This window comes from Phascolarctos cinereus, unplaced genomic scaffold, assembly GCF_003287225.1.
Source record: "Phascolarctos cinereus isolate Bilbo 61053 unplaced genomic scaffold, phaCin_HiC Scaffold_5;HRSCAF=322, whole genome shotgun sequence".
Classification (NCBI taxonomy): domain Eukaryota; kingdom Metazoa; phylum Chordata; class Mammalia; order Diprotodontia; family Phascolarctidae; genus Phascolarctos; species Phascolarctos cinereus.
Genome location: NW_027555958.1, coordinates 406,082,078 through 406,096,776, shown reverse-complemented (window position 1 = coordinate 406,096,776; position 14,699 = coordinate 406,082,078). Strand labels below are relative to the sequence as shown.

Here is a 14,699-nt window from a genome sequence, read left to right as displayed (position 1 = left end):
TCAACCTCCATATTTAAACTATCAGAAAACAAAGACAGAGAGATGAGATCATTTCCCCAAGGTCATAGAGGTAGTCAAAGGCTGAGTCAGTCCTCAAACCTAGATTTCCATTAGTTTGGTTCTTTTTGTTTGCTACACCATGTTTAGAACCAAATGTGGTAGAAGGAGCACTAGAATGGAGTTCAGGAGACCTGGGATTCCTGACGCTACCACCAACGTCTGACTTCAGGCAGTTCTTTAAACCTCTTTGTGCCTTAACTTCGTCATCTATAAAATTAAAGGTGGCAATAAAGAGATTTCTAAGGATCTTTCCTTAAACATTGTATAGAGCATAGAAGCTCTGTTTCTATAATTAGATTTAAATAGCCATCCCTGGAAACTTCATAGAGTAATGACATAGTTGTGCAATCTCTTATTCACTCTTCCAAATTCTCCAGGTTAGGAGACAGATATTACCATTACAGCCCAGAAAAAGGAAATACCAAAATAAAATACTCCCACCCAGATAATCTACACTGTAAATTCCTATAATTACTAGACAATTTCCAAAGTGTCCTTTTTCTTTCCTTATTTCCTTCATTACTTTGTTCTTTTCTACTCCAGACCTTCTTTCACTGCCATTATCTCTTCTTTACTCTCATCTTTTTTTCTTTGGTCTCCTATTGTCCTTTCTGTTATTCCAGCTTCTTATGCATGGTGTAGTGGAAAGAGACTTGTATTTTTTCTTTTTTTTTTCCTTAGGCAATTGGGGTTAAGTGACTTGCCCAGGGTCACGCAGCTAGTAAGTGTGAAGTGTCTGGTCTGAGGCCAGATTTGAACTCAGGTCCTCCTGACTTCAGGGCTGGTGCTCTATCTACTGTGCCACCTACCTGCCCCGAGACTTGTATTTGGAATCAGAAGACATTGAACCAATCCCATTCTGATAATTGGTACTTGAATAATCTTGGGCAAGTTACTTCACCTCAATAAGTCTCAGTTTCTCTGCCTGTAAAATTAGGAGTTGGGACCAGATGGTCTCAAAGGTTCCTTTTTGTTTTAAATGGATGATCCTATCAATCTGTAGAATCCTCCAAGAAATTTTTGAAAAGTGAAATCTCCCTTTCCTCACAAATGTCATAATCATCTCACAGAATTTCAGATCTATTGTCTTCTATTTCCATCCAGCTAAAAAGTTAGAAGAATTCTTGACCTTATCTCCCAGGAGAGAAATTTTAAATACTCTTTTTAGATTTTGGAATATGGAATTTAGATTTATAATTTAAATTTTGGATATTAAATCCTGGAACCTAACTCTAATGCTATCCTGAATAGATAAGGAAGGAGGCAGAAGAGTATGGAAGATTATGGATTGGGACATAAGTGAGACTTTCTGATGACTCTAGAATCATAGGAGTTTAGAATTGGAATGGAGTTAAGAAATTATTTTGTTCAACCCTCTCATTTTATATATGAAGAAACCTAGGTCCCAAGACATTATATAACTTGTCTAAGATTACAAATCTAGTTAGCCAATTGTCCAGAAATCCAACCCAGATTTCCTGATTTCTAGTCCAGTTCTGATTCCACTGTGTTATAGGGCTTAAAGACATTAGAACTTAACTCTTAATACCATGGAGGGAAGGGGGTTAGGAGTAAGGGTAGATCAGAGTATATATACCCTTTTGATAACTTGTCACTTAACACCTTATTTGATAGAATCCAATAGCTTCTCATATAGTGTTGCAGCATTGTCTATAATATAGATAATTCTCCAGATTAGGAGGAATACAATACAATACAATACAATGCAATACAACATAGTATAGTATAATAACATGATATAACATGATATAATATAATATTGTAGTATTGTCTATAATATAACTCTAGGTGATCAGACACTTATCCCATTCTGATAGTGTTACTCTCTTGTTGGCTATTTTGATTAGCAAGCTACTTGTTTCCAACAGTTTTCCATGTGGTGTAGAAGGTTACAGATGACAGGTGACAGATTAAGGGGGAGATAGAGTAAGTTCTCTAGTATTTGCCTCAGCTTGATTCTTGTTCAGTGGCTTAGGGAGGTTAGCCGTTTCCCTCATGTACATCTGCCCAGATGCCTAGGAACCTGCCCAATGCTCTAGTACTGTTTTGGTAGGTAACATAGTTTGCAAATGACCCTGTTTGTTTCTCTTGCAGTTAGCAACAAGACAGATGGAGAAGCCAGCCCCTTAAAGGAGGCAGAGATTAAAGAGGATGGAGAAGAAGTTGAGAAGAAGCGAAAGAAGGAAAAGAGTTCAAGCACAGGCAAAGCAATGGTGCCCCATAGCTCCATGTTTATCTTCAGCACCACTAACCCGTGAGACACCCTGCTTTGCTTTCCTTCCTTTAGTGTACTCGGGAACAGCTAAGTGTAAATAGGGTAGGGAGGGAAAAAGTTGAGAGGAGGCAAAGACACTTTTCTAGGAAAGGGCTTTTCTAGACTTTTCAAATGGCCCTCTGTAGCCTTCTGAGATATGAGAAAATGGCATGTTGTCTATTAGTTGACTTGTAGAATTAAACAATTTATAGACTATGAACCAATCTAAGTAGTGCTTGGAGGCAAGAAAGAACGAGGAATGCACTGAAGACTGGATATCAAGAATAAGTGGGGGTCAGCACATCTAGGTGCTCTGAGTTTATTCTCACTGGCTTCAGATGTCTAAGAAGGCTCAGACATGCTTATATAGAATTTATGTCTTGAATTACATACTGTAGCCTCTAACCAATCTGATAAGTCTTCTCCCACTGGGGCATTAAATCAAAGGTGGTGCCTGGGAAATTAAATTGTATTCCCTTGTGCTTTATGTTGGCAAAAGTCCAGCCCAATGAAGGGGCCTAGAGTCTGGGGAGCCAAGGGGGAGGGCTAGAGAGACGTGCCAGCTCATTGGTGATTTGGCTATCCCACAGGATTCGAAGGGCGTGCCACTACATTGTGAATCTACGCTACTTTGAGATGTGCATCCTTTTGGTTATTGCAGCCAGCAGCATCGCCTTGGCTGCCGAGGATCCTGTCCTGACCAACTCAGAACGGAACAAAGTGGGTGAATGGGGACTGCTCACCACCCCTTTCCCTAATTTGGGCTTCTATTCTTGATCTTCACTCCTTTCTCCTATCCTCTCCCCCTTTTCCCTCCTCCTTACCCAATACCCCTTTCCAGAATATCTGGGGGACAGATAAAGCAAAAAGACTCTACAAATTAGAAGATTAATCAGTGAGAATAAAGTTTTGAGAATTGCTTATATCCCTGGCCTTTGTCATACCCATTAATCATAGCAAGGTGTGAAGAATGTTAGGGCTTATAGCTCCTCCTGATCACGCTGATATTATTCTCTTTTTGTGACTAGGCTGCCATCAGAGCTTTCAGGTGTTTGGAGGAAGCAAGTGACCATCAGTGGGGCAAAACTTGAGTCCAGCACAGGAATATGTCTAAATATCTGAAGATAGAAAAGAACAAGTCAGGGGTTAGGAATGATATAGATCCCAGGGGCTTTAGTTAGACAGGAATGGAGAGATAATGAAGGTGAGTCATTTTACACAAAAGAAGTTAATTTCTTGGAGGATGAAATGGTCTTTTAAAAAGAAATGGACTTCAGTATGAAAATGATGAAGAAAAAGGCTATAAAAAAACTAGAGGAGACTTGTGGCCAAACATTTAAGGAGTTTGTAAAGTTAAAAATTGGCACAAAGAGGAGAAAGGGAAGAAGGAGTACCATTGAATATTTGAAGCTAAAATGTCTACTCTAAGAAGAAAGTAGCTGCTTATTCTCAATGAATGTTGATGTAGGTATATGGGGTCTGTCAAGGGAGAACCATCTAGTAAGGGTCAAAGTAAGAAGAAACAAGTAGTGGTGGTTGGTTACTCTCTGCAGAGAGGTACAAACATATATTCATGTTGATATGATAACAACAGTAGAAAGATCTACTGTCTTCCCAGGGAATGTATCCCAACTATGACAGACAACTAACTGTCCAGCACTTATTAGACTGGATGGCTACTACCACCTTGCAGTGATTCATGGGGGCACACATATTGCGGCAAGAAGAAATTGTGAAAGCATTACTAAATATTACTAAGTGTTGGCCAAGAAACTGAAGACCTCAGGGGCAAAGGCAATACTTCAGTCACTACTTCTGATCTAAATCAAGGCCTTCAGAAGGCAAATTTTAAAAGTGAAGGACTATTTAAAAAGATGGTACCTGAGAACAGAATTTGAATTTTTTGACCACAGAGTAAAATGTAAGAGTGATAAGCTTCTGCTAAGGACAGATTGTATCTCTCTAAGGCTGGTAAGAATATATTTGCCTGGAGTGTATCAGATTTAATCAAAAAGACTTTAAAAAAGGAGAGAAAACTTCTACAAATACACACCAAGCTAAATATAGCAAAGAGTAGCTATAATATATGAAGAAAATAGTACTAGGGGCAACCAGAAACTCACAGGACAGAAAATCCAAGAAAGTAATCCACAACAAAAGCTGGATGTCAATACATAAATACACAAAGTATGAGTATCAAGCAAGATGAACTGTATAGATTCTAATGTAAGGGGACAGGTTGAGATGAGATCTATGACTAGACTATGGCTCTGGAAAAACATAATCTATTTAAAAGGGAACAGAGAATGGAACTCAATAACCTGGTATTTGATAAACCAGAAAAAATAAATTGCTTGGGAAAGAACTCCCTAGTTGACAGAAACTGCTGGGATAGCTGCAAAACATTCTGGCAGAAATTAGGCTTAGACCAACTTACTATGTCATAGATCACATTTCAAAATGGGACATGTGACCTGATTATTAAAGATCATACTATTTAAAAAACTAAAAGAGAAATAGCTCATATTCCTTTCATAACTATGGGTAGTTATGTGCTTAACCAAACAAGATATAAAAGGAATTACCAAAGATAAAATAGATACTTTTGATTGCATAAAACTGATATATACATACATATATACATATGTGTGTGTGTGTATGCATATATATATGAAATTACTCTAATGTATTTGGTTTTCTTTGTAGCCCTGCGCATTTCATTTCATTTTACACATTTAAACATTATTCTGAGGAGTCCATTGGCCTCACCAGATTGCCAAAGGGGTCTATAATAGGAACAAAATGTAGGGAAAGAGCCAAGAAATTTTCTTCTAGAATATATTATTAAAGAAATGGTTAACGAACATCTAGAAAAGGAAATGATCATAAAGAGCCATCATGACATCAATAAGAATTCTGCCAACCCAATCCCATTTCTTTTAATAACTGGATTATCAGGTAGATAAAAGGGATGCTATAAATACAGTTTACCCAGATTTGAGCAATGCATTTGATAAAGTATCTTTGTTACTCTGATGAGAGATGAACTAGAAAATAGCATGGTTAGGTTGAACTAATTTCCTGGTTTTACCTAAAAAAGTTAATAATGATCCAATATCAACATGGCAGATCTCCAATAGAGTGTTCTTATAATCTATGCTTGGATCTGTGCTGTTTAATATTTTTTTTTTATTAATGACTCAGATAAAGAGATAGATAGTATGCTTATCAGATTTGCAGATGACATAAACCCTGGAGGGATAGCTAACCCATTGCATTCAGGATCTTAAAAAGATCTTGACAGGCTAGAACATTGCACCAGCTCTAATAAGACTGTATTTGATAGAGATAAATGTGAAGCCTTTCAATTGGGTTCAAAAAGTCAGCTCCACAAATACAAAGTGGGAGAGGTATATAGATCAGTAATAATCCATCTGGAAAAGACGTGTGAGTTTTAGTAGGCTCAGTCCCAATATAAATCAACAGTGTGTTACGGAAGCCAAAACAGGGAAGACAATCAATCTTAGACGCAATAAAAGAAGCGTCATGTCCAGGACTAGGGAGGGTATAGTTCTAATGTGCTCTGCCATGGTCAGACCACATTTAGGGTATTGCATTCATCTCTGGATACTGCTTCCAGAGGAGGGCAACCAGGATGGTAAAGGGTCTCAAGGTCATGAAAGATGAAGATCAGCTGAAGGCACTAGAAATGATTTAGCTTGAAGAAGAGAAGACAGGGAGAGGTGTGATATGTGGTAGTTGTATTTAAGTATTTGAAGCACACAAAAGGCTTTATATGAAGTTTCTACAGTATTGACAGCTATATGTATTTAAAGAAAGACTCGTTCTACTTGGCTTCAGAGGGCAGAACTAGGAAGTTTCAAGGAGGCAATTTAAGCTTAATGAAAGGGAAATGTTTTCGCAATTAGAGCTATCTATAAATGGAAGAGGCTGACTTGGGAGGCATAATGGATTTTCTGTCCTTGGAGGTCTTCAAGCAAATGTTGATGATCAGTTCTCAGGTATTTTGCAGGGAACCTTGCGAAGAGTTTGGAATAAACAGTTTCTGAAATTACTTCCAACTCTGAGTTTCTGGATGAGGAGAAGGAATAATAATAGCCTAGGATAAGACTTAAATTTTCATGGCCCAGGAAAAACTGTACCATTTTATTTTGATCTCTTTCTTATGACAATAGTTTTGAGCCATTGTTCCATAGTACAAGTGATTGAAGGTGCCTCGGGGTATACATGGGAACAGCAGCTATGGGTGAGCCATTTTATGCTAGTGATCAAACCTCATCTCTGCCCCTAAATTTTTACTGGTTTGTTTTGCAGGTCTGAGGTATTTTGACTATGTTTCACTGGCGTGTTCACTTTTGAGATGGTCATAAAGGTGAGACTCTTGAAAGAAAGAGGAAGCTTCCTAGTTGTTAGATACTGTCGGGTGGGTAAAGTGGAAAGTCAAGTTCTGGGTTTGACTTAGGCCCCATGTTTGTTCTTCTAATTCTGAACCTGCTTCAATTGTGCTGGCCATTGAAGGCACTGACATAGTGACCCTCATTATCACTTCTTTAGCATCAGTCTGTTCATTTTATATATGAGAAACTGTGTGGAATTCCAGAGAATCTTCTTGATGTAGGCGTGGACTAATTTTGCTCATTCATCTTTGCCAAGAAAATAGAAGAAAGGGACTGAGGGAACTACATAAGAGGAAATGAAGGACAATAAAAAAAATTTATTTTCTTATAGGCAATTAAAAATAGTAGAGATATACACCTTTGTGAGATGATGTAAGTACAATGTTCATAATCAAGAAGACATCGTAGGCACAGTAACTTTTTTCCTCCTTGGAGATATCTGTGCCATATGTCAAGTTATCTTTGACCCAAATACAAGCTCCCTCTCTCAGGGAAAGGTAGAAAAATGAATCTCTGAAAAGATTCTAGGTAGTCATTTGGAGGGTTCTCAATAGTTATGTCATGGGCAGGTCTCAGTTTGCCTACAGTAGCTCATATTTTACCTGTATTCCAGGTAGAGCTGAATCTGAAAGTTGCAAGGCATGCAACTTCTTTTGGCAGGATCTATGCATAGAGCTTAAATGGATCCACCATCTTTTCTAGGTTATTGGTGCTAGTACATAAAGTCTTAGGTTACCAGCAGCAGAAAGGAGCCTTAGGGATCTAGTCCAAAGAGGAATAGCAAAATGGACAAAACCTATTCTACTCAAAGCTTTATCCAACCACAACTATCAATGTATCCATCAATAAACATTTTATTAAATACCTATTATGTGCCAGGCAATGTGTTAAGCACTGGGGATACAAAAAAGGAAAAGGCAACAAAGTACAACTATCTTTGTTCCCCCTAGTCATTCATCCATAATCCCTAAGGGGTGGGGGAAGTAGAGACTTTTTAATCACTACATATATTTCTTTATCTCCAACTTGTTCCCCAGTTACTTAATACCTAAGCTGCTGCCTATCTAGGTTTTTCCAAGTATGGGAATCAGTAGCTCTTAGGACATTAATAAATGGAGGAACAAGGTAAGTTTTCTTGGCAGTCAATGATTCTGGTTATGTTTCCTCTCTAGGCCAACCTGGACCTAAGGTTATAACCCCTCCCCATACTGTTATTTGAAAGGACCACTCTTTCCTTGTCTTTAATATACTCACAGACCTCTTGCTAACCCACTGAAATAAGGCCAGTGGAGACCCTGGGGGTATTGAGGACATGGCTTAATAGCCCAAGACTCAGAACAAGCATCATCCTTCTCCCTGTTCATTTCAGGAGCAGCTTGAATTTATTCAATGAATTTCAAAATTTTCCTTTGCAGATGATAGACCAGGGCCTGATCCTGCAGGATGGATCTTATTTCCGAGACCTGTGGAATATCCTGGACTTTGTGGTGGTGGTCGGGGCACTGGTGGCCTTTGCTTTGGCGTAAGTGGGTTTCTCCTTTCTCCAGTCTGTTCCCTGCCTTCCTTTCTGCAGGGGAGCTGAGATCAGAAGAATCTTCTGGTCTCAACCCAAGAAAGGATTTGTTCACAAAATGGCTCTTATTGTGTGACCTTGTTTACTTGGCTCCCAAATGAACCTTAGCGCAACTTCTAGTGGACTTGAAACCCTTTCATGGTTCTTTTAAATACTGTGATTCTTAGAAATGGAAGAAGTTGTAAGAAGAATTAAGAGGGAAAATAGATGACCCATGGAGAGACAAATTTAGGCTAGATGTAAGGTAAGTTGAGCTATCCAGAAGTAGAATGGACTGTCTTGAGAGCTAATTGGTTTGGCTTTACTAAAGAAGGCCTTGCATCAAAAACTAAATGAATATTTGTGTACCCTGGTTTTGTTTTGTTTGTTTTAAATTTTGAAAAGAAGAGCTCCTACAACTTACCTTGGCAATTAATTTAGAAAAGTGGAGTAGAGCTACAAAGAGACTGAACAGTGTTCATCAAAGTCCTTTAGTATTTTTTTTCTCCAAATACTGTTCAGTTTTTAGTAATGAATGATTTCTTTAATGCACTGATATTGAGTTCTGACACTGAACTCTCATCCTTAATTGAAGCTATTTGGGAGTGTGGCTTCTCCAGGGTGGATTTAAAGTCAGAAGACTTGTAATCAAATCCTGGCTTTGACCCTTATTACATCTGTGAGTTTGGGCAAGTTTCTTGACCTTTCTAGCCTTCAGTTTCTTCATCTCTAAAATAAGTATTGGATTGGATGACCTCTATAGTCCCTTTCAGCTACCAATCTATGCTCCTGCTATCTACTGGGCTATAGCTGGGAGCTATAGCTCAGAGCTAGGGGTGTTGGTGCTTCCTCCATGACTCTATGTCCCCAGATGACCACAAAGTAGAAAGAGTAGATGACATTTAGGATTACTTTTTTGACTATCATCTTCTATGGAAGCATAATGTCCAGGAATAAAGAGGTGATAGGCCCACAGTACTCTGCTCTGATCAAATCATATTTGGTATACCATGTTCAATCATGGGGGTCACCCTTTAGGTAGGACACTAACAAACTAGAGCTTATCTAGTGGAGCATTGCAAGGATGCTGGAGACCCTTCCATAACTTTCCTTCAAGAAAAAAGGAGGAGCATGATAGATAGCCATCTTCAAGTATTTAAAGGGCTAACATGTGGAAGAGGGAGAAAGAAAGATTTTGACTCAATATGAGAAAATGTCTGCAAAATGAGCAGATTGGACTCGAGGTCTCTTTCAGTTCTGAGTGTATGATTCTACGAACACATAAAAGCTTTGAAATAATTAGAGGCATCAAAAATGGAATATACTGTTCCCGTACCCTTTCACTAGAGAGTTTCAAGCAGCAACTAGATGACCACTTGACAGGAACATTATAGGAGGATAGCATATTGTCAGGGTGCAGATTTGACTAGTAAGTTCCTTCTATCTTAGACTCTTTGACAATAGTCCCTTAGGTTTTCCCCTTTTCAAGTTTAAGGTGTCAGAAGGATCAAGTCTTCTGTCCAATTTTATATCTCTGAGGTTCATGTTTTGACCTCTTTTATCCCTGCATTCAGCTTCAGAAACCTCTATTAATGAAACAGATGCTTCTTTCTAATAGCCCTAATAGACCTTAGAGTCAGCCTACAAAGGGTAGTTTAGCGCAGCACCCCACAGTCAAAAGATCTTAATTCAAATCTCAGCTCCACCACTTTCTCATTGTGTGACCCTGAGCCTCAGACCATCATCTGTAAAATGGGGATAATAATACTTGCACTACTTACCTGACAGAGTTGATTTAAAAAGAACACTTTAGAAGCTTAAATTACTAAGGGGGGTATATGAATTCTGTGACTGAGCTTTTACTCAAGCTAAGAAATAGCTCTGACCTCAGGACAGCCCCCACATTAGGAGGAATTGATGACTTCAGTAGTTTAATTATTGAATAATTCATTAGGCTAGAGGTTGCTTTGGCTCATTTCCATAGTTGGGGAGCATGCTATTTGGGATTCTTCTAGTGGCAAGCTGAGGTGGCACCTTTAGGTCCAACCCGGACTCTGCCTAAACTGTTATTTGGAGGATGATTCTCAGAACCAGGAAACAAAGAAGCTGTCTCTGCCCATTGGTGTTTACTGTTCATGGTCAGTTCCAGACAGGGTTGGTATACCTCTGTTGTGTATCATTCACTAATACTATTCCCCTCCCCCAAGGTTCACATTACTAAATAAACCATCCACATTTCAGTTCTCAACTCACTCTTTCTCCAAAACACCATCCAGTTTACTAGTCAAAGGGAAAAGCCATTTTGTTCCTATTTTAGGAGTCTTTAGGCAAAGGGGTGCAGGAATATATTTCTAAATGGAGTCTAAGATAACAAGAAAAACATAATAGTGACATTGTGGTTCAGTGGGAAAAGCACTGGGCCTAACATCAGAAGACATGGATTTAAGGCCAGGCACTGCTGCTTAGGACCTATATGACCATGTCATTCCACTCCTGGAGACCACAAATTCCTGATTCGTGAAAGGTGGGTGAACTAGCTGACCCCTGGGACCCCTTCCAGCCCTAGATCCCTTTCCTAATCAGTCAATAAGTATTTATTAAGCACTTATCATATGCCAAGTGCAATGCTACAAATTGGCTATACAAAGAAAGGCAAAAACAATCCCTATTCTCAAGAAACTCACAGTCTAATGGAGGTGACAACATGTAAAAAAATAGTCACATACAAGATATGTACAGAGTAGACAGAAAATAGTCTTAGAAGGGAAAGTGCTAGCAGACAGGGAGTTGGGGAGACTGGGAATGGCTTCGTGCAGAAGGTGACATCTGAGCTTCTTGAAAGAAGTCAGAGATTCTAAGAGACCACAGTGTGGAGGGAGAACATTCTTGGCCTGAGGTGAACCAGTGTGAGGCCAAGGGTGGGAGGTGGCATAGCAGGTAGACCAGGGCATCTGGATTGTGGAATTGCATGGAGGGGAGCAAAATTTATGATTCCTAGCAAGGTAGGAAGGGGCCGGGTTTTGAAGAGCTTTGCAATGCCAAACAATGAATGGATAAATGATAATGAATGATCAAGCATTTATTAAGAGTATATCCTCTACTAGGTGCTGTGCTAAGTGTTAGAGATACAAATGTAAGAAAGCAAGACAGTTGTTACTTACAGTCCAACTGGGGAAGACAATGCTTAAAGAGAAGCCTGATGAGAATGAGGAGGTTAAAGGTAATGGCCAGGGTGCAGGCAGTGTTGGTTATATGTTATATTGGAGCTAATAAGGAACCACTGGAATTTACCAGAAAGAAGGGAGTGAAGTGGACATGGAATGTGTGAGTGTGTGACAGAATTTGAGTTGGGCTTTAGGAAAATCACTTGGGCACCTGTGAGATGGATGAATTGGAGAGACTTGAGACAGGGAATCAATTAGAAGGCTCTTATAATAATCCAGGCAAGAGCTGATGAGGGCCTGAATTAGAGATGTAACTAAGTGAGTAGAGAGAAGGGGATATATAAAGGAAATGTGAAATTTTTAAATGACAAAATTTGACAAGCTGATTTGATATGTAAGGTAAGTGAGAGTGAGAAGTTGGGGATAACAATGAGATCATGAACCTGGTGTCTGGGAGGATGGAGTGCTCTAAATAGCAGGTGTATCTAGATCTCATATCTCACAAGACTTAAATTTAAAACTTAGAATTCATTGGTCCAAACTCTTCATTTTACAGATGAAGAAACTGAGGTCTGGAGGGCAAAGTGCCCAAGATTTTACAATAAGTGGCAGAGCCCACACTTCAGCACCCCATTCAGTGTCCTTGAAGCTATTCCACACTGCCTCTCCTTGGTAGGGAAGATCTAAGACTAACAAGCTGAATTGGAGGGAAAATGGGCTCCTAGAACACAACACATCATCTAGAACATGTCCCTAAACCTGCCCAAGACAGGCTGAACTATTAGTGTCAGCTGGATCATCGGTCAAAATAATTCTATTTTTCAAGTATTTCCATAGGGAAACTGTCAGAGCCAACCAGAATCAGTTGTCACCACCTTATACATTTCCCTGCAACATATAGATGATCTTTTCCCAAGAAAATTCCACTGAAATCCCTGTTTTCCTCTAAGTACCTGCACTGTTCTTTATAGCATGGTGATCTCTGGCATAGACTTAGAGTTGTAGCCTGTTAGAGCTGGAAGTGACCTTAGTTCAGGCCTCTCATTGTAAACCTAAGAGAACCCAGTGAGAATTTATTTGCACGAGTTTACCTGGGTAGTTAATGATAGAACCAGACCTCAGACCTAGGTCTTCTGCATCCAAAGTCCAATACTCTCTTAGCACTGTCCACTAATTCTCTCTTCTAGCTCCTTCCACTCTTCTCTGAAGAAGTACGGTATCTGCCTGCTGGTACTACTAACCTTTGCCTTTTATAAGCGATAAGCATTCCCTTAAAATAAGAGTTCTTAACCTGCAGTCCATGAACTTGTTTGTTGGGATTTTTCTTTTTTATGTTATAATAGCTTGATAGCTATTTCAACATGATTGTTTTCCTTTGTAATCCTATATATTTTGTGTATTATTATTCTGAAAAAGGACAATACGCTTCACCAGGCTGCCGAAGAGGTCTATGATACAAAAAAGGGGTTAAGGACCTCTGTCTTCAAGATTTCTTAAAAATATCCTCTGCTGTAATTCTGAATTAAAGCCTATTGATGTACTTGTAGAGTGAGACATAGGAGTAGGACCTCCCACACCCTCTCTCCATCAAATATGTAGATCATTTGCTTATATTATTCACTAGTACATACTCTTTCCTCAGATTCTGGCTTAGCAGAATAATTTGTCGTTCTTTAAAGAAATAAGGGACACAGGAAAATTCAATTTAACAAACATAAGAATGGACAAAAATAAAGAAGCCTCCTTTTAAGAGCAATTTTACATCATTATGTGGAGTCTAGATACAGAAAACGAGTCTATATTGACACACAAAATGTGCATTTCTGTGCAAATTATTTGGCATTATCACAGTCTTGTCTCTAATAGTTGACGACTTTGGATGTTTTCTGTTGTTTGGAAATATGATTTGTTCTATCTGTAAATTGAGATGACCAGTGTTCATATCACACTGTCTGTCCTCAGGAGAGCTGATACCAGAGCCACCATGTGCTGTGGGTTTGTCATGTGTCTTGTTCTTTCTTTATGCCCTTTGAAACATGGCGGTGATGGCTTTAGAGTTGGTGGCAGGGGAGGGAATAACAGCCCTGAAGCCTGAAGTCCTCTCTGTTGGTCCTCAGTTCAGGTACAGTGCAGGGGGCCATAGGGATCCACTAGGGTCCGGGGCTCAAGCTCACTTGATGGATTATGAGTTATAATCCATCACTTGCCTTTAGTGTGCCACCTTCTGAACATTCTCTTTCTCTCATTGAGATATAAATGATACTTGCTCATTCTCTTCTATCCACTCTTTCCCTTCCACTATCAACCCATCTAGCTCCCTTGCTCCTTTCTCTCTTTCATCTGCTCATTGAACTGCTGCATACTGCTCCTTCCGCTTCCCTCTTTCTCCATTGATTATACCCAGGTAACTCTCCCTCTTCCACATAAATTAATCACTTTTCTTGCTCCTCATACTCCTGCTCTGGTGCTTTGAATTTCTGCTTCGTGCTCTCCTCTCCCTTCTCCTTTCCCTATCCATCCCTCCTTCCTTACTTCCCTCATTAAAAGCACCAGAGAATTCAGCTCTCTTGGCATCTTGGTAGAATTGGCTATTCCCATCTCTGTGTAGAGAGACATAGAAACAGAATGTTAAAGGAAAGCATTGAATTTTTCTCCTATGTGGGGGACTGAGTATCAGGGGCATTGGGCCAATTGGAAATGTCTTTGGTGGCTTTTCAAATGTGTCTCTCCCAAGGTATCCAACTCCCATTCCAGTATTCTAATTCAACACAGTCCTGACTGCATTTATCATTCTGACAGCCTCATTCCTAAGTCCGTCTCCATCCTAGAAATATCTTTCTAATGTTGAACTTTGCCCTTTTTATACTCCTGGGAAGGCTATAACTTGGTAAGTTTTGGGTCAGTCTTGATAGCAATGAAAAAAGCAGAGGCACAACATCAAAAGACTTAGCATCACTGCCACCCTAACTACCTAGAATGCATTCTAACCAGTCTTCCAAAAGGCAGTCATTAAGTTTCCAGAAAAGTCATTTTCCTCAGCAGGAATGTTTGACTTATAGCTGAATTCTCAATGGGAGCTGCTCTATCCATGAGTTCAGAAAACTTCAGAGGCTTATGTCAGAAGGGGCCCACGTGTCTGCATGTATGTTTTCCATAAACATATATGTTTAATGTAGTGCTTATAAAGAAACTTTTCTCTGTCTCTCTAGCTGCTTACATCACAGAGAGCT

The 14,699-nt window shown here is 39.4% G+C and overlaps 1 protein-coding gene across 1 annotated transcript in view; it reads left to right on the top strand.

Annotated features, from left to right (window-relative positions):
• CACNA1E (calcium voltage-gated channel subunit alpha1 E) overlaps window positions 1-14,699 on the top strand; it is a 405,939-nt gene that overhangs the window by 310,992 nt on the left and 80,248 nt on the right. Inside the window, 5 exon segments of the mRNA XM_020984357.2 lie at window positions 2,176-2,335; window positions 2,926-3,059; window positions 6,671-6,688; window positions 6,691-6,728; window positions 8,169-8,275. Coding sequence (XP_020840016.2) covers window positions 2,176-2,335; window positions 2,926-3,059; window positions 6,671-6,688; window positions 6,691-6,728; window positions 8,169-8,275 — 457 coding nt within the window.